We start from the raw sequence: 25,547 nt of genomic DNA on the forward strand, positions 1-25,547 counted from the left end.
AAGCCAGGGGATAGGATGCCCTACAACCTTAACCTGTTAATACCTTTAAATTCTTAAGAGTGACCTCTAGTCTGCTCTTTCATATTAGTTGTTAGTTACACTAATTACAGCTTAACTGGTATTGTTGGTACTAGTTTTCTCCTAAAAGAGACATGTAGAGAAAGGTTATCTCTAATAGCTTCAAATAACCTCAGCCAAATTCTGTTGTGCACATGAGGAGCACTTACCTCCAGTTCTGAATGGGTCTTTTATAGACATCAAAGGAGAGACACTAAAAGCAATGTGTGTTTGTGGATTCTATAAGGCGTTTCATATGGGAAGCTGTAAAAATAAGAACAGTGACTTCTCCTGTGACTAGAACTTTAGAATGGTTTAAAACAAGGTAATTTACTTTTTATGTTTATTTTCAACACACAGGAGCTAGTGATTTCAAATATAAGGAGCTAGTTATATATACTCTGCCAGTGAAGTGAAAATATCCAGTCCATGAAACCCCCTCAAAATTTATGGTTTTTAGAAAGGGATAATGAAATTTCTATTATGATCTTTTAGAACTGTTGTAAGTTTAACATTTACGCTGATGCTAACCTAACATTATATGGAATTGTGCATAGGATTCCAAAGACCATTTATACAGATTCAAATACCATCTGTGAATCTGCAGTAAATTATCCTGTAACATTAGTCTTTAAACCAGGCACTAAATCAGAACAGAAACACAGCAAGGAGATTTATAGCAAGAGAGTCATAACTAAATCATCGAGATTAATGTAAACAGTTTCACACAGAATAACAGGTTCTCAGTATCAATTTGTTTTCACTTTGTGTGAAACAGATAAAACTATTTCTAAATCTTAAACTACTAATATCTGAGCAACACCAGTGTTTTTTGTATATACAAACAGAATGGTGATAGCTAAACGAAGCTATCAACCTAAGTCTGCTCCAATTTAAGAAATACAATATTTGATTTTACAAATGGACACATTAAGGAGTAATTATTACCAGTATAAAAAGAAAGTTTGGCTTATAAAAGGGGCTCTTTACACTGCAAGCTTCAAATTCAGTCCTATTAAAAGATGTTGCTCAAGAGAAATCTGACTTAATGAAACTCTTTGGGAAAATGAAAATGTAACAGTCAATTAGGGTACTATGTATCATGTAATCCAAAACACTACTGATTTTAAGATTCATCATTATGTTATGTGCCCCTTAGAAAAAACACTGCCAATTAAACTATGATATAACGCTTTATATCCCACTGACTGCAAGATATATTCAAACTTAGCTAGTTAAAACTGTCTTATAATCAATTAAAAACAATATTTTATAATAAATTGACTCATCTATCAATATATTTAATGAATAAATTGTTTTTGTGAGAGCAATTCAATTTTGGAATATACTTTTATTGTATATAAAGCGTTGAGAGGACACTGACAATATATTTTCTACCTTCTCTGAAAGAAGTGAGAGCAGCAGATACATTAGTGATTTCAGTTTGAACGTTTCATTACTTTATTGATCACTTAATATCTCACTTCTTTCATGAAGGATTTAAGGCAGACTACAAGAAGATAGCATACAGTAAAATTTTTAGAGAAATAAGAATTAGAAAACCAGAACTGGGGAAAAGAACATAAACAAGATTGTAAGAACCTATATTATTTCAATCAGATATAAAAATAATTTATGAATAATGAAATAGGTTCTGGGTTTTTCTTTCTCACTGGAAGTTAAAAAAACAATAACGAAAAACAACGTAGTATACTTATCTGTGAGAGCTTAGGGATAATTTTGCCTGAAGTACAGGATAGAATGAAGTGACAAATACGAGGACCCTGCTAATCCCAAAGAATAAAAAAAAACAGATTATTACAATCCTACTATTATTTGTTCAAAGATAGACATCAAATAAAAATCTGATCAAAAGAGAAATTAAATACTGGGGAAAATAACCCCAAAATATCAGCAGTGGTCCCTTGAAAAAAACAATTTGGTTGTGCCAATAGATAAAGTAGGGTTAATATGAAGAACTAGTGGACTAAGTCTGAGTATGTTGAAATGTCAAAACTGGTTTATGGTACTATGCTATTAATCTACGCTAGGATATGTGCAGATGTCACTTTGTGGACTAAGGTGTGCCTGACTCACATCATGGTATTTTTAATCACCTCATACACATGAGAAAACTGGATAATGAACAAGGAAGGCCAAAGAAGAATTGATGCATTTGAATTATGGTGTTGGCAAAGAATCCTGAATATACCATGGGCTGACAGAAGAATAAACAAATCTGCCTTGGAAGAAGTACAGCCAGAATGCTCCTTAGAAGTAAGGATGGTGAGACTTCGTCTCACATACTTTGAACATGTTTTCAGGAGGGACCAGTCACTGGAGAAGAACATCTTGCGTGGTAAAGCACAGCATCAGAGAAAAAAGAGGAAGACCTTCAAGGAGATGGATTGACACAGTGGCTATAACAATAAGCTCAAAGATAGCAATGATTATAAGGACAGTGCAGGACCAGGAAGAGTGTCCTTCTGTAGTACATAGGGTCACTATGAGTTGGAACTCACTTGACAACATCTAACAACAACAACAACAACAAGATATAGGTGGGTAAATAAGTGGGCTCATCCCAGAGCTTGATGGTACTGACTGGCACAAAAACTACTGAAAGCAAGCCCTACACATAATGGGCTTCAGGCTTCATGTGGTACTCAATAAACACGCCAAAAATGACCAGGGCATTGTTCTAGCAATTAGATCTACTTCAGAATCACACACTTGAATATCAATCTGCTGACGGATAGGTCAGTTCACGTTTTTATAATGTAGGATTTCATTTATTTAGCTATCTCACATTTTCACCTTGTGTTAGAAGAGTGAGACAAGCATTTGATTGTGGTACATACCTGAAATTTCCCAAGAAACTGAGGACACTGACACAAGGGCAACTATGGTGGACATATGTTGTTTTTCCAACAACCCTTCTCTGGGGAAGCACTCCTCTTCAAATCTACACTGTCCTTATTGAACTCATCCCTCCCGTAGATGTGGACACTGGCCCAGGCTGGCCAATCACATTTTTCAATCTGTTTGGCTTCACTGATCGGTTCAAGCATTATCATGTTACCCAGGCAGGGCCAATCAGAGTTTTCACTAAGATTCTTATTTGGATGCTAAGGCAGAGGGCTTTTTGACTGGGCTAATGATGAATAGAAGATATTGCAACTGCCTGCAGCTACTCTCTGTCTGTGTGAACAAAGTCCTGCCTGCAAATAAAAAAGAATGAGGCCAATAGGCAAAGAAAAATAGAGAAGGAGATGGAAGGAGAGTCCTGATGACAGAATTTGAGCCCCAGGATCTGGCATTACCAGAAAGAGATCTACCCCTGGATTTTCCAGTTTTACATAAGCCAATAATTCTTCCTTCTTCATTTTTTTTTGGAAGCTGCTTGAATTGGGGTTCTGTTTTTTTTTTTTTTTAACTTGCAGTAAAAACAGTGTCTGAACTATTATAACAGCTGAAAAGAGTAGACTGTATTCTACTTTTTTTTCCCTTCTCATTTCCTATAAAGGGTAACATTGACATTTATGTGTGTCTATTTGACAGTATCAAATTACTATACAATAAATTTTAATAGTGACTTTTTTAATGTTAACAAGTGTTTAAGGGCAGTGGGTTTCTGGATTATCCATGTAGTCACTAAAGATAACTAAAAATGGCAGGTAATCCAAATAATTCAAATTCAGTTTTTAAAAAATTTATTCATGAAAGGAAGAAGGTAGAGGGAGAAAACTTATTCTCTTGTTTATATTCTTCTTGGCATAATTTAAGGTAGTTTCTATTTGCTGACAATGTACTAGTTTGGTACTGGGAAACTAAAGAAAGCTAACTCAAGAGTATGGTTTTGTTGGATATAATTCCTCAAACAATCTACTCATAAACAATTGAGAACGGGGTATAGTCATTTCTCTTGGGTAAGAAAGCATAAGGAACTGGACAATAAAGGGTTTGGTAAATGCTTAGGTGGATTTTCATATCGCTTGAAGTATAACATGTAAGCTACTTTAGGAACTGGTTGAATAATAACTGTCATCTGGCATTATGATTCGTATGAGCTATATTTCACCTCAAATTGAGATACAAGAAACTGCAATAAAATACCCTATTGTTCTCAGAATAATTACTTATCTTCTGCTTTCTAAATATTCTTATTAAATGCCAACAGAATTAACATTTAGAAATCTTAAGTTAGTAGGCTATACACCTTCTAGCTATTCTCAGTTGGTGGCAAGGGTCTGAAAAGGCAATTACCCACTGGAATGTACTAAACACGAGTCCGCTGCCTTAAGGAGACTTCTCCAAATTATTGACCTGACAAATGTTTCATTATACATACTGTCATGGATTGAATTGGGTCCCCCTAAAAACATGTGTCAACTTGGTGAGGCCATGTTTCCCAGTACTGTGTGATCGTCCACCATTTTGTCATTTGATGTGATTTCCCTATGTGTTGTAAATACTATCACTATGATGTTAGTGAGATGAATTAGCAGCAGTTATGTTGATGAGAGCTACAAGATTAGATAGTGTCTTAAGCCAATCTGTTTTAAGATATACAAGAGAAGCGAGCAGAGAGACATGAGGGCCTCATACAACCAAGAAAGCAGCTTTAGGAGCACAGCGTGTCTTTGGACCCAGGGTTCCTGTACGGAGAAGCTCCTTGACCAAGGGAACACTGATGACAAGGGCCTTCCTTCAGAGCTGACAGATAGAGAAAGCCTTCCCCTGGAGCTGGTGCCCTGAATTTGGACTTCCAGCCTACTAGACTGTGAGTAAATAAATTTCTTTGCTAAAGCCATCCACTTGTGGTATTTCTGTTATAGCAGCACTAGATAAGCAAGTAACATACTTTGGGGATTTTCAGAAGTAATTCATATTCATAAGAAATAGATCTACCAGTGCTGGATACTAATAGATTTTTTGCCTGTCTTCAAAACAAAACTTATCTGCTGAAATAACTTATGCTAAAAATTGTGACTCAGTATTTAAAGATAATGCATGAGTGTCACGCCTCATTCATGTGTTGATTGCCTCTGACGCTGGTGAGTCTGCATGACTTGGAAAAAAAGTATTGAATCTTCTTCAAATTCTACATTGATATTAAGAATTCATTTTAGAAGGTTTTGTAAGAATTAACATGTGTTAAAGTATTTCAATATTCATGGTTGGAAGCAACATCAGAGTTAATAATAACTTCAAAGATCTAAACTATTTCCTCATTTCACAATGCATCGTTCTCTATGCCTTGCTAAGTACTTCTCGATAATTTTTATGAGTTTTTTATTGTTATTCACAGAATAACTCTGCACAGGAGTGTGTTACGTCAACCATTTTTATTTTTCATGAAAATAAAATCCAGATGGATTAATTATTTAAGTCAGTTGTTTAGTATGTAAGTTTACTGATCCCCGTCATATCCCTTGTATCATGCTAGGTAGGTACTGTCTCACATAGTGAGGTGTGGACAGGAAAAGTAGGACGGTATTCCAGTGACTGTCAACAGGGCTTCTAAAAAAATTTTTTTTTTTTTTTTTTTTGCAAAGGCAAGTAGGCTTCTACTTAAGACATTATTGTCTTCAGTGTATGATGGCCTTTTAAATTACCGACCCCTTCCTGGTGTTTATGCATTATAATAAACTTAAAGGAAATGATTTATAGCTTTTTATCAAAAGGTTGGTGGAGACAACTGACTCTTGAGAAGAAGAGGTCAGAAGATCTGCTAACCACGAATATCTCTAGATCTGCTAATCTGTAGCCTTGTGCCAAGGCAAACCTTCAGGAAGCTTTCTACCAGTATTAAATTATTTTAGTCCCTGGAAGAAAGGCCTTCAGAAGCTTAGAACTTAGTATTATGATTTTGGCTATTTGTCATAAATCAGTATAAGAACCAGCCACATAAAGAATGATTTTGTGTCTTGAATGTTAACAAGAACAAAAACATCAACAAAAGTACTACAATTAAAGAAACTGTCTATTGGTATCGTTCAATATCTCCGTAAGGTTATATATTAATCTTTAAATTTAAGAAAAGATTTCTACTAATGCATTTTGGAAGGTTCATGTAATTAGACACTGAGGTTATGTAACTTTTGCTATGGTTGCCAAGATTTTTACTACTACACTTAACTTTCAATTCAATTGTACTAACTAATCACAGCCTAGGTTTTCATTCAAAACAAACTCCCTTCACTTTTATTCCCATCACTAACTTTTGGTATTCTTTCCTTTCCTTCTCACCCCCTCCACCTAACCAATTCCTAGTTATTCTGCATGTCTTAGCTCAAGTTATCCCCTCCTCTTGAAAATATTCACAGATATGCCAGGCTGAGTTATTTGCTCCTTTCTCTGCATTATTCTTTGTCCATTCCTCCAACAATTACCACTTCGTGAGGTGATCCTTAACTTTCTTATTTCTCCCGTCTGTCTAGCCTGTGAGCTTCTTGGAAGCAGGACCTATGCATGCCCTGTCTAATTCTAAACCTTCAGTGTTTAGCTCTTAACAGGTGCTTATTAGGTGTTTGGTCAATACAGAAGTACAGATGTACTTTTATACTTACTGCCTATGAGGATGAGAGACTGTGGAACCTACAGAAAGAGAAGGAGTCAGTTTATGGCCACAGCAAAGATATCTGGGAGGCGGCTAAAAGCCACTATGCTAGGGAGTATCCTTTTGCTTGTTCTGGTATACTACCTATGGTCTCAACAGCTCATATTTTTGTATAATGTACTTAAAATACAGATATAAATATATGTGCATACATGATTTTAGAAGAATCATATAAGTGAGAAACTGACTCATTGCTCTCCGTGTAGTTTCAAAATTTAGTAGTATTTGCAAGGATATTAAAAAAAATAAGTGTAGTCAGATAATGTAATTAAACGTATGTGCATATTTGTGACTAGGACAGGTGGAATTTTATGGGTGTCTTAGAATGTGCCTGCTAAAGATTTAGAAGACATTCCTGTAAATAAATAAAATAATTATTGTCCTCATTAAAACAATAAAAGAAAATCTATACTTGGTTTTTAGTAGGAAGTGGTATTTCATTTATATGTAGTTTTATTTCAACTCCAGTATCACTGGATCAACTGTGAAAAAATATTTAAATCTCACAAATTCAAGCACCTTCTGTTTCCTATATGTTCACATGGTGTATATATGTGCACAGAGAATGTTCACCAAATAAACTGTTTACTGACTAATGCAAGAACTCAATTTAGAAATAAAAATGATACAATTTTTATGGAGTGTGCCATTTCAGGAAACTCAAATAAAAAGGATAAAGATTCTTTCACTTCTCATTTAAAAGTGTAACATTTTTGTTAGTATTTTACTTAAAACTTCTTGGCCCAGAAGACAAAAATTTATGGCTCTGGATTAACTACGTTAGTGACGTGTCACAGAAGGAGCAAAACATTCTTTTTCCACCTATGGTGTCAGTGTGATGGCTTCTTCAGGAAAGTCAAGAACAACACAATAAATCCCTATATGTGAAGTCTTTTTCCACCTCTTCTCTTTAGAGTTTAAATCTCAAAGGTAATACAGATTTAGCAGGCAGAGAGGTGCTATAAAAATGTATTTGCAATGAGGTGATCATTTCTAACATTTGTATGCATTTAGTGACTTATTACTAAAAGAATGACTTATGTTTTATATATTCAGAAAACTTACTCTGCGTCTACTTGGATTTGGCAATATTCTTAAAAACTATTTATGAAAATAATCAGTGTCTCAACACTTGCTTATCTTCTACTTTAGAGCTCCTTTTCGTAAATATAACACAATCACAACAAATTAAAGGCAAGTCGCTTGGCTGTCCTGTTAGATTAGCTTGATGAAATTAGTGCCTGATGATGCTTAGCACAAAGTGACAGGGTTCTCAACAGGTTCACATGTCAATTTTTCTGGGAAAATTAAGAATCATATCTTTATGAAAATATCCAAAATTTTCCTCTTAGGATAATGCCTCTCAATCTCACCGATCTGAGTCCAACTGTCCTACCCCCTAAATAAAGTAGTTACTGTAACTTTTCAGCCCATATACTTATTGGTTAAAAACCAAAACTCTTGCCATTGAGTCAATTCTGACTCATAGCGACCCTGTAGGAGGGAAGGGAAGAAAATTTCTTTTTTTTTAAAACCACAAGGAAATTCTGGTCTGTAATCCCTTAACCATCATTCTGAAATTCAAAAAGCTTTGAAAACTGAAATTTCTTCTGTAAATTTGAGGTGAATCACCTGGTGGGAATACCTGATCTGACCTGAGGTAAAATTACTTATAAGATTTATTTATCCCAATTACTATTTACATGTTTTGCTGCAAAAAAAAATTACTGTGCTTGATTATGGGGTAATGCCCAGACTACTATGCTTTGAAAATCTGAAGAATTCTAAATTCCAAAACAAATTTGGCCTCAAGGGTTTCAGATGACGAACTGTAGAGTTGCATATTGTATCATAACAAAACCATATGATAATCTGGAAAAATATTTGGATTTACAGTCAAAAGATTTTGCTTTGTCATATAAGCTCCACTACTTACTGTCCACGTGATCTTGGGCAAGTTTTCTAACCTCTCTAAGCCTGTTTCTACATTAATAAAAGAGAACAGATAATAACTGCCCAAAGGGGAAGTTGAGCCCTGGTGGCACAGTGGTTAATGCGCCTGGCTGCTAACCTAAAAGTTAGCAGTTCGAACCCACCAGCTGCTCTGCAGGAGAAAGATGTGGCATTCTGCTTCCATAAAGATTTACAGCCTTGGAAACCCCAAGGGACAGCTCTACACTGTTGTATAGGGTCACTAGGAATTGGAATCGACTCAACGGCAGTGGGCTTGGTTTTTGGTTTGGTAAGGGGAAGCTGGGGGGAAAGCGTGTTTAAAAGTATAAAACATAATGCCTGATCTTCAAGCACAGGCAGGATCTAAATTTGAATAATGTCAGAGGAGATAAGAAGCTAGTTATCTGTAAAACATTACTCAGCTGGTGAATAGTCTTATGTGTTTTCAAAATGTCAAATTTCTTCCTAATGCTAGAAGCAATTCTATAAAACAACACTTTGTACCTGAGTACTTTGTACCTCAACCTATAAAACAGATCTAGAAAAGTCACAGGATAATGGAGCTGGAAGAAATCTTGAGAAGTTATCTACTTTATCTCCTTTCACCCAACTTCAGGTTAAAAAAAAAATCAAACCCGTTGCTGTCGAGCCAATTCTGACTCATAGTGACCCTAAAGGACACTTTAGGGTTTTCAAGGAGTGCCTGGTGGATTTGAACCGCCTACCTTCCGGTTAGCAGCCATAGCTCTTAACCACTATGCCACCTATGAAAAAATATTACAGAAAATGGGGATATTCACTGTCACGGATTGAATTATATCCCCCCCAAAATGTGTGTGTTAACTTGGTTAGCTCATGATTTCCCGTATTTTGTGGCTGTCCTCCATTTTGTAATTTTAATTTTATGTTGAGAGGATTAGGGTGGGATTGTAACACCACCCTTGCTCAGGTCACCTCCCTGATTCAATGTAAAGGCAGTTTCCCTTTACATTGGGATATAAAGAGAAGCAAGCAGAGAGTTGGGGACTTCATACCACCAAGAAAGCAGCACCAGAGCACAGCGCATCCTTTGGACATGGCGTCCCTGCGCCTGAGAAGCTCCTTGACCAGGGAAGATTGAGGATGAGGACCTTCCTCCAGAGTGGACAGAGAGAGAAAGCCTTCCCCTGGAGCCAATGCCCTGAATTTGGACTTGTAACCTACTAGACTGTGAGAAAATAAATTTTCTCTTTGTAAAGCCATCCACTTGTGGTATTTCTGTTATGGCAGCACTACATAACTAAGACATTTACTCTGTTGGCCAAAGCTTCTAAATTAAACAAATTTCTCAGGAATTTTTCCTCATTTTAGATAGTTGGCAAGTAACTAATACATAATCCCGCCTTCTCTCTGAGGAGACACTAAGTTTGACAACTTTTGATGATTAGTAATATCAGTAAAACTTCCATTAGCTTAGAAGAAGGAATGAAGACCAGTGTTTAATGACCATACTTTACATATTATCTCATTTAATCACCACGATGATACTGGGATGGGAGCCCTGGAGTGGTGGTGGCATTATGCCTGTAAGTGGCTGAGAGCCAGGATACAGATCTGGGACTATTTGATTCTTTTTCTTTTCTATCACACTGCCTCTTTAGCTCCTTCATAGGAATAAAATAAACATGTCCCCCCTTCCTTTCTGTATTATCCACATTTTCTCTATATCAGGAATGGTAGGCTTTAAAAAGCTAGAAAAGGTTGCCATTCAATACAGAAATAGTAGGAACAAAGGCAGGATTCAGCTTGCATTTGGGAGAGGCAATTGAGAAGCCTATAGTGGGAGGTCAGGAAGCAAAGTTAAGTGGAAATCACAATACGAAGGCCATGCTCATCCTATTCTGTCCATTCCTATACTCACCATCCTCCAACCTCCATATTCAACCTGTAACAACTGTTTTGTACTTACAAAGGAGACTTGCACAATTATTATAGGCTGGAAACAAGTTCAGAGATTATACCTCTCAATTATATAATGCTATATGGCTTTTCAAAAAGTCTGTATCTAAATCCTTCAAATAAAAACTTATCATCTGTTCCTTTAGCTAGTTCTGACTTGACAGCTAAGTAAATGGACTTTATAACTGTCTCCCAATTATTTTAATTCCGAAAGCTGCTTCCCAGTATCAGAAAGTAAGTTCTCCGGCAACTGAGACAGAGAGTTCTCTGTCTCTACTTTTGCTGTCCTTTCATTCATTCAGTGCTGGCCAGCAATAGTTGAATACCTATTATGTGACATTTCTGAGGATGCAAAAGAGTGATTTATGAGCTATAAATACAGCAGAGACAAAGTACAATGAAAGCTTAATGGAGAAAAAAATTGAGTACCTTGGAGCCCGGGTGGCACAGTGGTTAAGAGCTACGGCTGCTAACCAAAAAGGTCGGCAGTTCAAATTCACCAGCCGCTCCTTGGAAACCATATGGGGCATTCTACTCTGTCCTACAGAGTCACTAAGTGTTAGAATCGACTCAAAGGCAACAGGTTTGGTCTTGGTTTACTACGCAAAGGTCAAGTCCTGGTTTCTTTTTACATTACTCAATTTTACCCTTATATCAGCTCCATCATCCTGTGCATTGCTAGACATATTTTACAAATGAGAAACTGAGGCTGAAAGAAGTAACTCACTCAAAGTAACAGAGGCAGTACGCGACTGGGCTAGGAATTGAACCCAGATCTGCTACCCTTCTAAACTATACCTTGGCTATAGGACTATACTTCTGCAGGTCCCTCTGGGTCACAATGTTTGTTAACAATTGACAATTGTTATCAGAGGCAATATATACATATTGAAACAGGAGGACTATAAATATAAATCTAAACTAAGACTCCCAATGCCTAACCCCCTCAACAGTATTTATTATAAATTGTAATAACATGTTTATTTGTTTAATGCCTGGACAGCCCACCAGACTTCAAGCTCCTTGAGGGCTGGGGCTCAGCTTGCTACATAAGGTCCTCAATTAATATTTGTTGAATGGGCACATCGACAAATAACTGAATTTAGTTTAAATTTTTAATTAGGTTGATATATGGAAACACATTCTCTTTTAATTAAGAAAAAACCATATATTAAGATTTGCCCACTAATCAATCGACAATATTCAAAATTATAAAGCTGTTTCAGGAGCATTACAACCCATTCTAAGTTAATAAATGAATCTTATACACTGCCTTGGCCACAGGGCCTAGTCCTGGAAAAGAGTCTACACCATACATGCTGGAAGGAAAAAGAGAACAAATCGTTAAACAATTCAGTTACTCCTTCGGAGAAGAAGAAATGACAGGACAGAGGTTGTACAGTTTTAGAAAGGAATACTGAATATATTATATAGTGGATTCTCAGTAAGGCCTCAGTTCTTTTTTCAACTATAGTCTTTGGCAGGCAGTCTGTAGAAGAGTCAATAGCAGTAAGTGAAACTAGTCTGTATCTTGTTATTTTATTAGAAGTTGGGGGAAGAAAACCTAAGAAGTCCAAGTTCAAGGCCAAAGTAGTTATTCTGCCTTTTGTAGAATTTTCAGTAGGACTTCTAGTGAAAAAGTGAGGTGGCAGAGTAGCAACCAAACAGATCCATGTGCTGGATTGTTTTCTGGGGGCAAAGGATTTTACTGGGAATTGGAGTAGATTCACTTCATGACAATTCATCTTCCAACTGGCTAGGCCTGTAATCACGGGAAATGACCCTGTGTTCAAACTCAGAAATCCATAGATCTCATTTATATTCTTTTAGTTCTTAAAAAAATGACAAGCAGAGAGAATTCTATTGGGTTCAAACCAGGATTTCTATTTTTTCAAAAGCTTTAAAAATTGAAAAGTAAACATCCAGAAACATGAAGTGACTTGGGCTTATATTATATCCTAAGCGTGGGTTAGCTACACTGAGGTATATAAACAGACTAATTGCAATTGTAAATCACCATGTTGTGTAGGAAACAGACATATGGCAGGTGTCTTCACTCACTGAGCTACACTACAGCTCTTTAACATAACTTAAAAAAAAATAACTTTCTGTTTAGCAACGTCTTCCTGGTATGTCCCAATACCTTTCCATCTAGAGAAATGCCTTCCTCTTACAGAACCCACAAATCTGACTAAAGCTGAAAAGCTGAAAAGATTTGCTCCTTTAAAATATTCCTTTAAAATGAGAAAATATCATTTTAAAGACAAAGAAAACTAGGAGAATGGATACTTTTAGGAACCCTAGATTTCATACAACCTTCCCTTAAAAATATTTCTTATATTTTTTTAAATTGTGTAACCAACAGATATAGCAAAACAAAACGAAACAAACCCCCCCCACAATACCAATATCCCAAGATAAACATTTTCATATATATTCTTCAGTTGTTTTGTATATATTATATACCTTTTTCCTTAAAAAATGGTGTCATAAAGTTTAATATACTGTTTACCTCACTCAACTATAAAAAAAAAATTTTTTTTTTTTATATATTCTGAAATTTTGTTTACCAAAAACTGAAGTTCTGTAGTACAATTTTAACTGCATACGGTGTTTCAATTTATTTACTTAATCCTTTGCTGAGCATTTAGGTTGTTTCCAATTTTTTGGTATTAAAATAAAAACTGCTGTGATGAACACCCTCATCACTAAATCTTTGTGCACACACTGAATTGTTTTCTTATGAAAATTTTTAAAAATTGAAATGATGGGTACAATAGAATGCATGTTTCAAAAACTTTTCATATGGATAACCTAACAGCTTGTCATAAACATTGCACCGATTCACATCCCCATGAATGGAAGAGCCAAACACCTGTTTCAGTTATTTTGCTCAACACCAGCAACAGTACCACCACACCATTTTAATTATTGTAGTTTCATAACATCTGATAGGCTACGGCTACCCTAACTCTTTATCTTCAAAATTCCTTAATTATTTCCCTAAATTTTACTTTCAGTTTAGAACCACCTTGTCAAGTACCACCCCCACATTCTATTAGGACTTTATTGGAAAGTCACTGTAGTTTTTACTTTAAAAACCTTGTTTTACATAGACAGCACAATTTTATACCCTAAAAAGAATTCATCATGAATAGATTCTCCCCAGGAAACCAATACTGTTTAGTAAGCAAGATTATTTCTAGGGGAAAGCCATAAGCAAAGGTGCTCATACTGAAAAAAAAAAAAAAAAACCTATGGCACTAGTTTTAGTGTAACAAACAAGGATGCATCCATTGCCGTACACTATATATATTTTAAAAATGTAAGATTATAGAAACAGTTAAATGCCAATTAAGAGCAACATAATGTTTAGGGTTAAAGCCAGATATCCTAACACTTCAAGTTTCCTTAGACTTCTGGGAAAATGAGAAGAAAATGTCATTTCTTTGGGATAGAAATTTAATTAAAGGGGCAAGGATTGACGAAACAATAAGAATGAGAAGGGAAATAATATAATATTTGGTGGGAGCTTGAAGATTTATGTAAAAAGGTGTCTCTGGCAAGATCCAAAAAACAGATTTGAAGAAAAGATGCTCTTTAAAATATATTTCTAAAAAGGGTCATGGTCCTCTTTGAAAATTTGATAAAGGCTGAAATACCTCCCTTTCTTTCCAGGCTTTCCAGAAGGGATATATCTAGGAAAAGGAAGGAATAGGGTTGATATTATTACGCTGTTAGTGGGATAGTCCAACAGTAAGTGACTAGTCACCTGTTGAATCTAAAGCTAAGCAAATTAGGCATGGCTCCATTTTCACTAGCCTATTTTTTTTATGTGTATCCTCAAGGAGCCCTGGTGGTGTAGTAGTTAAGTGTCTGGCTGCTAACGGAAATCTGCCAGCTGTTTACTGGGAGAAAGATGTGGCAATCTGCTTCTGTAAAGATTACAGTCTAGGAAACCCTATGGGGCAGTTATACTTTGTTAAATAGGGCCGCTATGAGTTGGAATTGACTCGACAGCAATGGGTTTGGATGTATATTCTCAATGCTCTATCTTCAGACAGTGACAGGAAGAAAAAATATGTATCTGTCATACTGTATCCCTATAGCTTGTGTGGGGGGAAACGGTCACTCTGGGAATGTAAAGCTGTAGGCAGAGATCCAGGCACTACCACAGCTCTTCTCCTCAGATGAAGTTGTGGCCTCACTGTCATAAATTTGGTTCAAGAATCAGAAGAGCTTAATGTTTTTAAACATTTTCTTAAATGGAAGCATTAAGAGTAGAGATCATGTTTTTCTTGAGCAGTGATGTAAGCCCCAAGCATAAAAAGGCTGTAGTGTGGAGATGAAGTTTCTCCACACTTGTGTGGCCCTACTTTGGGCACTGTCATCAGGGATGATGGGACCATGTAAAGCTATGTTCAAGTATACTTCATTTGCACCTGCTCTGCCTCACTGCCACTGAGTTTATTCTACAGCTACCCTATAGGACAAAGTAGAACTGCCCCAGAGGGTTTCCAAGGAATGGCTGGTGGATTAGAACCGCCGACCTTTTGGTCAGCAGCGGTAGCTCTTAACCACTGCACCACCAGGGCATCAATGCCATACAATTTTCAATGCGATTATGTATTTCTGACTAAATAAACTGAAAGCTTGAAGTTATTTTATAGGTTTCCATGAATAATCTCTATGCATATCCATTGTCCACTTGAAACAATGAGGCTTGTAACTATGTTTTTAAAATTAAACGTCATGGTTTATTTGTTCTTTATGATTAGGTACCGCCAATCGTCTGTCACTTTGTCATACTGTGGTGGCTTGTGTGTTGCTGTGATGCTGGAGCTATGCCACTGATAGAGTCACCAATGGTGGACAGATTTCAGCAAAGCTTCCAGGCTAAGACAGACTAGAAAGAAGGACCTGGCGATCTACTTCTAAAAAAAAAAAAAAAAAAAAACTGGCCAGTGAAAACCTTATGAATAGCAGTGGAACACTTTCTCATATAGTGCTGGAAGATGAGCCCCTCAGGTAAGAAGACACTCAGAAGACACTCAAAATACATCTGGGGAACAGATGCCTCCTCAAAGTAGAGTTGATCTTAATGACGTGGATGGAGTAAAGCTTTCGGGACCTTTATTTGGTGATGTGGCATGATTCAGAAGAGAAGAATCAGCTGCAAACATCCATTAATGATCTGAACATGGAATGTATGAATCTAGGAAAACTGGAAATCATCAAAATGAAATGGACCACATATAGATCGATATTCTAGGCATTAGTGAAGTGAAATGGAATGGTATTGACCGTTTTGAATTGGACAATCATGTGGTTTACCATGCAGGGAATGACAAATCAAAGAGGAATGGCAGGTAGCATTCATGGTCAGAAAAGAAAAATTTCAAGATCTATCCTGAAGTAAAATGCTGTCAGTAATAGGATAATATCCATACACCTACAAGGAAAACTAGTTAATATGACTATTATTCAAATGTAGACACCAACCACTAAGGCCAAAGATGAAGAAATTGAAGATTTTTTTTTACCAACTTCTGCAGTCTGAAATTGATCTAATATGCAGTTGAGATACACTGGTAATTACTGGTGATTGGAATGAGAAAGTTGGAAACAAAGAAGAATGACTGGCACTTGGAAAATATGGCCTTGGTGACAGAAATGATGCCGAAGATCGAATGACAGAATATTGCGAGGCCAAGACTTATTCATCGCAAAAACTTTTTTTCACCAATATAAACAGTGACTATACAGTTGCACTTCACTGGATGGAATACACAGGAAACAAATCGACTACATCTGTCGAGGCTAGGGGCCGAAAACAGAACAGACCATCAATTGCTCACATGCAAGTTCAAGTTGAAACTGAAGAAAATCAGAGCAAGTCCACAAGAGCCAAAATACGACCTTGAGTATATCCCACCTTAACGTAGAAACCATCTCAAGAATAGATTTAACGCATTGAACACTAATGACCAGAGACCAGGCTAGTTGTGGGATGACATCAATGACATTATATATGAAGAAAGCAAAGGGTTATTAAAAAAGTCTGAAGAGAGAGAAAAGACTAAAATGGATGTCAGAAGAGACTCTGAAATTTGTTCTTGAATGTAAAGTAGCTAAAGCTAATGGAAGAAATCAAGTAAAAGAGCTGAACAGAAGATTTCAAGGGGCAGCTTGAGAAGACAAAGTAAAGTTTTATAATGGAATGTGCAAAGACCTGGAGTTAGAAAACCAAAAGGGAAGAACACGGATGGCATTTCTTAAGTTGAAAGAACTGAAGAAAAAAATTCAAGCCTTGAGCTGCAATACTGAAGGATTCTATGGGCAAAATATTAAAGGACAGGAAGCATCAACAGAAGATGGAAGGACCACACAGAGTCACTATACCAAAAAGAACTGGTCAACAATCAATTTTAGGAGGCAGCATATAATCAAGAACCAATGGAAGTCCAAGCTGCACTGAAGGCACTGGCAACAAACAAGGCTCCAGCAACTGATGGAATACCAATTGAGGTATTTCAACAAATGGATGCATCGTTGGAAGCACTCACTTGCCTAAGCCAAGAAATTGGGAAGACAGCAACCCAGCCAAAAGACTGGAAGAGATCCATATTTGTATCCATTCCTAAGAAAGGTGATCCAACAGAATGCGGGAATTATAAACAATATCATTCATATTACACACAAGAAAAATTTTGCTGCAAAAAATTAAAAAATGGTTGCAGCAGTACATCAACACAGAACTGCCAGAAATTCAAGTTGGTTTCTGAAGAGGACGTGGAATGAGGGATCCTGCAGTGCAATGGTCGCTTTTGTGTGGACTTTCTCGCCACAGTCTTGTAACTCCCACCCAAGTGACTGGGTGGGAATGTGTCAAGAAGGTGATTGTGGCCCACCAAGGGAATTGGTCAATTTTGCTACCCCGCTAAGCTTAAAAGAGAGTCAATTCCAGAGCAGAAAGAGGAAGAAAAACCAGGAGAGGAGTGTGTCCTTTGAACCTGGGATCCCTGAACTCAGACCCTTTTAGATCCAGGGACAGAGAGAGAGCTGTAAAACTGAAGACAGCGAGAAGTGGTGGCAGAGAAATGGCAGCAGGAGAGACCAGCAGCAGACAGCCTGCAGGGTTTCCCAGCCCACCGAACAAGAAAGCTGAGTGCCTTCAGGCACTTGGTGGAGGTAGGTTTGCCAACTCATGGAACTAGAGCTGAGCACCTTCAGGCCAGGGCTTATTGGAGGAGTAGGGTGCCTGAGGGCACTTACCAGCAGAGCTAAAAGGTTTGTAACACTTGCCCAAGCAGGGCAGGGGCTGAGGCACCAGAGAGAGGCATGCCTATAGGCACGGCTGTTAAGAGGCTGTCCTGATGGAAGAACTGTATCCTGAGCGGTCCTTAACCTGAACTGTAATCTGTTACTTTCCTAATAAAACCCACAATCGTATTGTCTGTGAGTTCTGTGTGGTCATTGCAATGAATTAGTGAACCCAGAAAAGAAGTAGCAAGTGCCATGGAAGGGACAGTTGGTGGCAGAGATAAGAGGCACGCCTGACGTCCACCTCACAAGAATCAGTATTGGGATGTTGATCTTGATTCCCCTTCCCCCTTGTGAAGTTAGAGGAGGTCAGACGCCATCCCCATGTCACTTTTACAGATAGCACTGCTGATGTCAGATCTTGGCTGAAAGCAGAGAATACCAAAGATGTTTACCTGTGCTGTACTGACTAAGCAAAGGCATTCAAGTGTGTGGGTCATAATGAACTATGGGTGACATTGCGAGGAATGAGAATTCCAAAACACTTAATTGTGCTCATGAGGAATCTGCACATAGATCAAGAGGCAGTCATTTGAACAGAACAAGGGGATATTGCGTTGTTTCAAGTCAGAAAAGGTGTGTATCAGGGTTGTATCCTTTCACCATACTTATTCAATCTGTATGCTGAGCAGATAATCTGAGAAGCTGGACTATATGAAGAAAAACGCAATATCAGGTTTGGAGGAAGACTCATTAACAACCTGAATTATGAAAACAATACAACCTGCTTACTGAACGTGAAGAGGACTTGAAGCATTTACTGATGAAAATTGAAGACTACAGCCTCCAATTTGGATTACCCCTCAACATAAAGAAAACAAAAATCCTCACATCTGGACCAATAAGCAACATCATGATAAAGTGAGAAAATACTGAAGTTGTCAAGGATTTCACTTTATTTGGGTCCACAATCGACGCCCATGGAAGTAGCAGTCAAGAAATCAAACGCCGAATTGTATTGGGCAAATCTGCTGCAAAAGACCTCTTTTAAGTGTTGAAAAGTAAAGATGTGACTTTGAGGGCTAAGGTGCACCTGACTCAAGCCATGGTATTTTTATTTGCCTTGTATGCATGTGAAAGCTGGACAATGAATATGGAAGACCAAAGAAGAACTGACGACTTCAGTGAAGAACACTGAATATACCATGGACTGCCAGAAGAACAAACAAATCTATTTGGAAGAAGTACAGCCACAGTGTTCACTAGAAGCAAGGATGGCGAGATTTCACCTCACGTACTTTGGACATGTTATCGGGAGGTTCAGTCCCTGATGAAGGATGTCATACTTGATACAGGGTCAGTGAAAACAAGGAAGAACCTCAAGGAGATGGATTAACATTTGGCTATGGCAATGGGCTCAAACATAGCAATGACTATGAGGATGGCGCAGGACTGGGCAGTGTTTCATTCAGTTGTATGCAGGGTCACTATGAGTTGGAACTGACTTGACAGCACCTAACAACGATAATCAAACCCACTGCCGTTGACTTGATTCTGACTCACAGTGACCCTATAGGACAGAGTAGAACTACCCTGTGGGGTTGCCAAGGAGTGGTTGGTGGGATTTGAACTGCCGGCCTTTGGTTAGCAGCCAAGCTGTTAACCAATTAGGTAATTTTAAAGAGTTAGAAGAATGTAAGTACTATATGAATATTTACTTGACTTTTTAACTTCAAATCACTTCAATAAAAGCTTATTCCTCAAGCTGGGTTATATCAGAGAGGTTGCCCCATATTGTGGAGGTGAGAGATCTGAATTCAAAACTAGATGCCATTATCTAGTGGGGAGTTACTTAATCTTACATGGAAGTTTCGAGAATGAGGGTAATATAGGAAAAAAAAAAATGTCTAGGCCCCCTAGTGGTGAGGGCAGTGGTGAGAGCAGTAGTAATGAAAGTAGTGGTATTGGTAATTATAATCCTATGAAACGGTGACAGGATGGCATATATAATTTATTCCGGGGAAATCATATAGTAAAATAAAAACTAAAAAAAAATAAAAAAATCAAAGTATGAGACATTACATAACCTGATGAAATATAACTTGCATTCATTTTGCAGGGCTTGAAGATTTTGAGTATAAAAAGTTCAAATGATTGTTTTAGAGGAAAAGTCACCTTCTCCCTTTCAAGGCTAGTCCCTTCTTCTTCCTTCCTCCTCCTTCTAGATTTTAGGATCTAAAACCTATTCTAAAAATTGTCTCTTCTCATTATGTTCACAACCTTCCTTTCCACTATTCTTTCTCATCAGTGTGTTCCTCATTTCCTGAAAAAATTTTAACTCCTTTTTGTTTAACCACAACACCACGGACTTGTTTATTTAAAAATGACAAGATGTAATTAAAATAAGAGCAGGGACAGTTGGGTAGCCAAATGGAAAACAAATTATGAAATTAGATCATTACACTATAATACATACAAAAGTAAATTACAAGTAATCATAGGCCTAAATATTAAAGGGAAAATAAAACTTTAAAAGATTAAGTATCAGAAGATCTTTATGATTTCAAGCTAGGAGAGATTTCTTAAATAAGACAAAAAAAGCATAAACCAGAAAGGAAAGAAATAAAGTCTGATAAAATTATGTTAAAATTAAGAATGTCTACTTATCAAAAGACATCATTAAGAAAGAGTAGGAAAAGATATTTGTAATACATTAACCATATAAATGGCTCATTTCCAATATATAGAGTTATCTCAAATTAATAAGGAAAAGCCAAACAATCCAACCCCAAATTGGGCAAAGCATCTGTACATGCTTCATAAAATAGCTAAATGACTAATAAGCATATGAAAAAAAATTAGTTAACTTCATTAATAACCCAAGAAACAAATAATTAAAACCACAATGAGATACCACTGCATACTCCCCAGAATGGCTAAAATTACAAAGCCTATCCATAAAAGTGCTGGTGAGGATGGTGAGCAATGGGAAGTCTCGTACAATGCCAGAGACTATGAAATGTTACTATCACTTTGGGAAAGGGCCTGTTTTTAGTAAAGTTACAGATACATATATCCTGTGTTCCAGAAATTCTACTTCTAGATATATAGAAATGCATGCTTATGTTTACCAGGATACATATATAAGAGTGTAGTATGTTCATAATGGAAACCCTGGTGGCGTAGTGGTTAAGTGCTACAGCTCCTAACCAAAGGGTCGGCAGTTCGAATCCGCCAGGTGCTCCTTGGAAACTCTATGGGGCAGTTCTACTCTGTCCTATAAGGTTGCTATGAGTTGGAATTGACTTGACGGCACTGGGTTTGTTTTTTTTTAATGCTCATAATAGCCCCACAGTAGAGTCAACCTAAATGACTTCATAGTATACACTGTGAGATATTCATACAATGGAACATAATGAACAATAAAAATAAATGAACTACAAGCACATGCAACAACATGTATAAATCTTATAAACATCTCATTGTCTGGAAGAAGCCAGACACAACAGAATACATGTTGTGCGACTCCATTTACATAATATTAAAAAATAGGCAAAAGTAAACTAAATTGTTTAGGAATGCTTAAACAGGAGTTAGATACACAGAGGAAAGTAAGGAGTGAAGTTGGTTTCCACTGGGGGAGGAGAGAGAAGGGAGGGATCATGGTGGGAAAGGGGTGGGGAGCTTCTGAGGAGCTGGCTACTTGACTGGATGGTGGTCGTAGGGATGTCTGTGTTGTGGTGATTCACTGAGCTGTATATTTATTTATTTTTTGCTTTTCTGAATGACTACGGAATTTCACATTAAAAAGATTAACAAATAAAATAAAATAAAATAAAGATGGGGTCTTTAAACAAAACTTTCTCCTCAAAACTTTAAGACATGCCTTCTTGGCTCAAAAAAAAAAAACATTAAAAAAAGCAAACCCTATTTTTACTGATAACCACAAGGTATAGAGACACAAATAATTTTCAGTAAAGAAACAAATATCTGAAATCATTTATGTATTCTTAATGTACCTTAAAATCAATGCCAGAGATAAACAAAAGAAAAATACAAAGTAGCAATAAACTTCAACTTTCCTCCCAAATTTTCCCTAAACAACTTCCATTACCACCCTCTACATATTTTTAACTTCTTTTTTAGATAGTGAAAAGAGAATTTAATGCTAAAAACCCTTACCTTTCCTCTCTCCTTGCCCTTCCACGAAAGGCGGCCCCTCAGCTTGAAAGCATGGGGAGGCCTAGAATGGTAGCCATGCTGGTAGGCAGAGCTGTTGGGCCTTGAGGCGGTAGATGGTTGTCTGGCTAAGCACCTGTTCAAAAAGAGCTCCTAAGGTGAACCCCACATCGGCCTGCGGGTACCCCAGGGTCATCCCCTAATGCATCAGCTGCTTCATCTCTCTTTCTATTGCTGAGACCAACCTCAGGATGCACCACAGGACAATGTAGGGCTTGGGGAAGACACCCATAGTAGGGCTCTGGAGCCAGGCCCGCAGTACTCCTGCTCTGAGCCAGGGTCTGCAGGGTACCATACTGTCCTTGAATTTATAAGGTGAAGGAGCCAGGAGCACCTCCCACACCTCAGGGCATGGGCAGATACCTGGTCTGATCCTTGGCCTAACCATCAGCCCACCAGGGGCACCTGGGCACTAAACAAGGTCCAAGCATCAAGTCACACTGGCATGGGCTTTCTGGACCAGCTCCCACACTGCTTGGCAAAGGGGAGAAGCAGCTTGAGGGCCTGTGCCCAGCCTTGGGGTAAGACAGCACCCCAAGCCAGCCGGGAGTCTGGTAGGAACTGATGGCTTTTATGGCTTCAAATTAGTCACCAGCCTCGCCCTTGGGCCCACACCAATTCAGGGAGCGGAGACTGTGGTGCACACGGTGAGAGGAACTGAGGCCTTTGCTTCCAATTCCCACTGCAGTGCCAGGCTCCCTCTTGTGCTCTACTCCTTCAACCTGTCTGGGGTCCCTTATTCGCTGCCTCCATCTTCTCTCTCTGAAAGATGTCTAGGCATCTTATCTACAGTTCTTCAGGAACCCTTCCCCCAACTTCTCTGAAGTACCCTCTCAACTTTACAAATATTTATTATACATCTATATGCCAGGTATTGGAGCCCTGGTGGTATGCTGCTTAAGCATTTGGCTGCTAACCAAAAGGCCGGCAGTTCAATCCACCAGCTGCTCCTTGGAAACCCTATGGGGCAGTTCTACCCTGTCCTATAAGGTTGTTACGAGTCTGAATCGCTGAATCGGATTTGGTTTTGGGTGGTTACGCCAGGTATTGCTGGGACTACCCCTCAATTGATTACCTGTCCCCTCACTGCCATAAATAAGTACTGCAAACAGTCCTTACCTTGCATAACCCTGTGCGCCAAGAAACCTAGGTATCCACGCCTGAATTCCTAGTTAACATCGGTTTACAGATCCTACTCCTCCACTGGAGTTGGACCAATAAGCAACATCATGATAAACAGAGAAAATACTGAAGTTGTCAAGGACTTCATTTTACTTGGATCCACAATCAACACCCATGGAAGCTGCAGTCAAAAAATCAAAAGATGCACTGCATTGGGCAAATCTGCTGCAAAGGGCCTCTTTATTAGAAAGCAAAAATGTCACTTTGAAGACAAAGGTGCCCCTGACCCAAGCCATGGCATTTTCAATTACCTCACATGCATGTGAAAGCTGGAGGATGAATAAGGAAGACTAGAGAATTGACACCTTTGAATTGTGGTGTTGGCAGAGAATACTGAATATACCATGGACTGCCAAAAAGAAAGAACGAATCTGTCTTGGAAGAAGTACAAGCAGAATGCTCCTTAGAAGCAAGGATGGCAAGACTATGTCTCACATACTTTGGTCATATTATCAGGAGGGAACAGTCCCTGGAGAAGGACATCATGCTTGGTAAAGCAGGGGGTCAGCGGAAAAGAGGAAGACCCTCAGTGAGATGGACTGCACAGGGACTGCAATAATGGGCTCAAGCATAACAACAATTGGGAGGATGGTGCAGGACCGGGCAGTGTTTGGTTCTGTTGTACACAGGGTCGCTATGAGTCGGAACCGACTCCATGGTCCCTAACAGCAACTACGATATGTCTCTATATCTACCTATCTATGCCCATATACTGAAATGAGGCTATCACAGAAAAAAGGCTCATTAATGGTCTAAAAATAATAGAACGAAGTATGTTTTTAGGGAATTGGAAAAAAGTGAGTTCAACTGAATTTGAGTAAAGCTTTATTATATTAGCTGAGTTTAAACATAGTGATTAAAAACATTTACTGAATTAAAAAGTAAGGCTGTATTATCTTGATGGATTTTAGAATTAACTCGTGTGCTCTCAATTAAGGCTTTCTTTGTACTCGGTCAGAAGTTTCCAATGTGTACATCCCCCAGTTTATGCATACGTGCCGTCACAAATAAAGGCCCATATTTTAAGGGATGTCAACATCTTCTTAAAAGTATACTTAATATACTATGGAAATGGGGTGATCAGGGAAAATAAGCAGAAGCATAACTGGTTGGAAAACAAAGATCAGAGGAATGTGGGTAGTGGGAATGCCAAAGACAACCAGCACCATTTGGGCTGGGGTGCTTAAAAGGCTAATCCATCACCTTCAGAAAATACAGGGACCTCTTAGTAAGTGATTAGATTACAATTTAAGAATCAGGCCAGTCTTATCCCTAGGGAATTACATGGTAAGGATAAGGAAGACATGGTCCCAGGCCTCCATGTATTTATAATCTAAATGGGGGAGAAGAGAAACTGTCAGGAGAGCAGGACAGCTATACTTGCTTAAAGAGAAGTAAAGTTTTCTATTAATAGGATTTTTGATATTAAGAGTGGTTAAGAGTTAAATTTTAAACAGAAAGGCACAAAGTGTCAGGATTTGTATTACTGGATTCTCCTAAAATAGTCCCTATTTCTTTGTCAAATACTTTGGACCACAGTGATCTCCCTACCCTCTGAACTTACTGACTTTTCCACTCAGATACATTTGGTGCCTTAAACAGTTAGCTGGAGTTTCATGTCTTAGCTCTCCAGATAGGAGATATGGAACTCAAACGGATATTTTAAAACCAAAAAACCAAACCCGTTGTCACTGAGTCGATTCAGACTCACAGCGATGCTACAGGACAAAGTAAAACTACCTCACAGTGTCACCACAGAGTGGCTGGTGGATTCGAATTGCTAACCTTTTGATTAGCAGCCTGAGCTCTTAACCACTACACCACCAGGGCTCCAAACGGCTATTACAGATGCCGTACATTTTGTACTTATATGCCAGACATGATGCTAATGCATGAACCATCCATGTGTATAGTATAGTAAGAGAATAAAACACCTACATCATCTTATTGGTCAATTATTTCATTCGCTGGGAAGGCGATCCTTGCTTCCTCATTTCTCCAAACGCATAGCTCCCAAAGCTGAACATGTAGATAAAGAGATATTTCCAGATAGAGGAGGACTGGACTTCGTTCAAGGGTGTATGCAAAGTTCCACTTCTCTAGTAGAATCCCCCAAAAATACTTTTTGAATGGAAATAAATCAACAGAACAGGCCAGAAGATCCAAGATGTCAGACGGAGAGAGCAAGGCAGAATAGATGGTGCTGATCTTAATAGTTTTCCCCACTCTGCAGGTGTTAAGTTAGCACTGACCAGTTGTCAGGGTAAAGGCGCTGCCACTCTAAAGGGCAGGT

At 38.1% G+C, this 25,547-nt stretch overlaps 1 protein-coding gene across 7 annotated transcripts in view; it reads right to left on the reverse strand.

Annotated features, from left to right (window-relative positions):
* FAM172A (family with sequence similarity 172 member A) overlaps positions 1–25,547 on the reverse strand; it is a 497,808-nt gene that overhangs the window by 109,904 nt on the left and 362,357 nt on the right. The window contains exon 12 of one of the 7 annotated variants that reach the window (XM_049867980.1): positions 21,822–23,375. The exons of the other annotated variants lie outside the window; for them this stretch is intronic. Within the exon in view, the coding sequence (XP_049723937.1) occupies positions 23,360–23,375 (16 nt within the window). The 3' untranslated portion in view covers positions 21,822–23,359. Of the gene's footprint in view, positions 1–21,821; positions 23,376–25,547 lie in introns of those variants that run through there. 7 annotated transcript variants of the gene reach the window in all.

Source organism: Elephas maximus, chromosome 2, assembly GCF_024166365.1.
Source record: "Elephas maximus indicus isolate mEleMax1 chromosome 2, mEleMax1 primary haplotype, whole genome shotgun sequence".
Lineage (NCBI taxonomy): Eukaryota > Metazoa > Chordata > Mammalia > Proboscidea > Elephantidae > Elephas > Elephas maximus.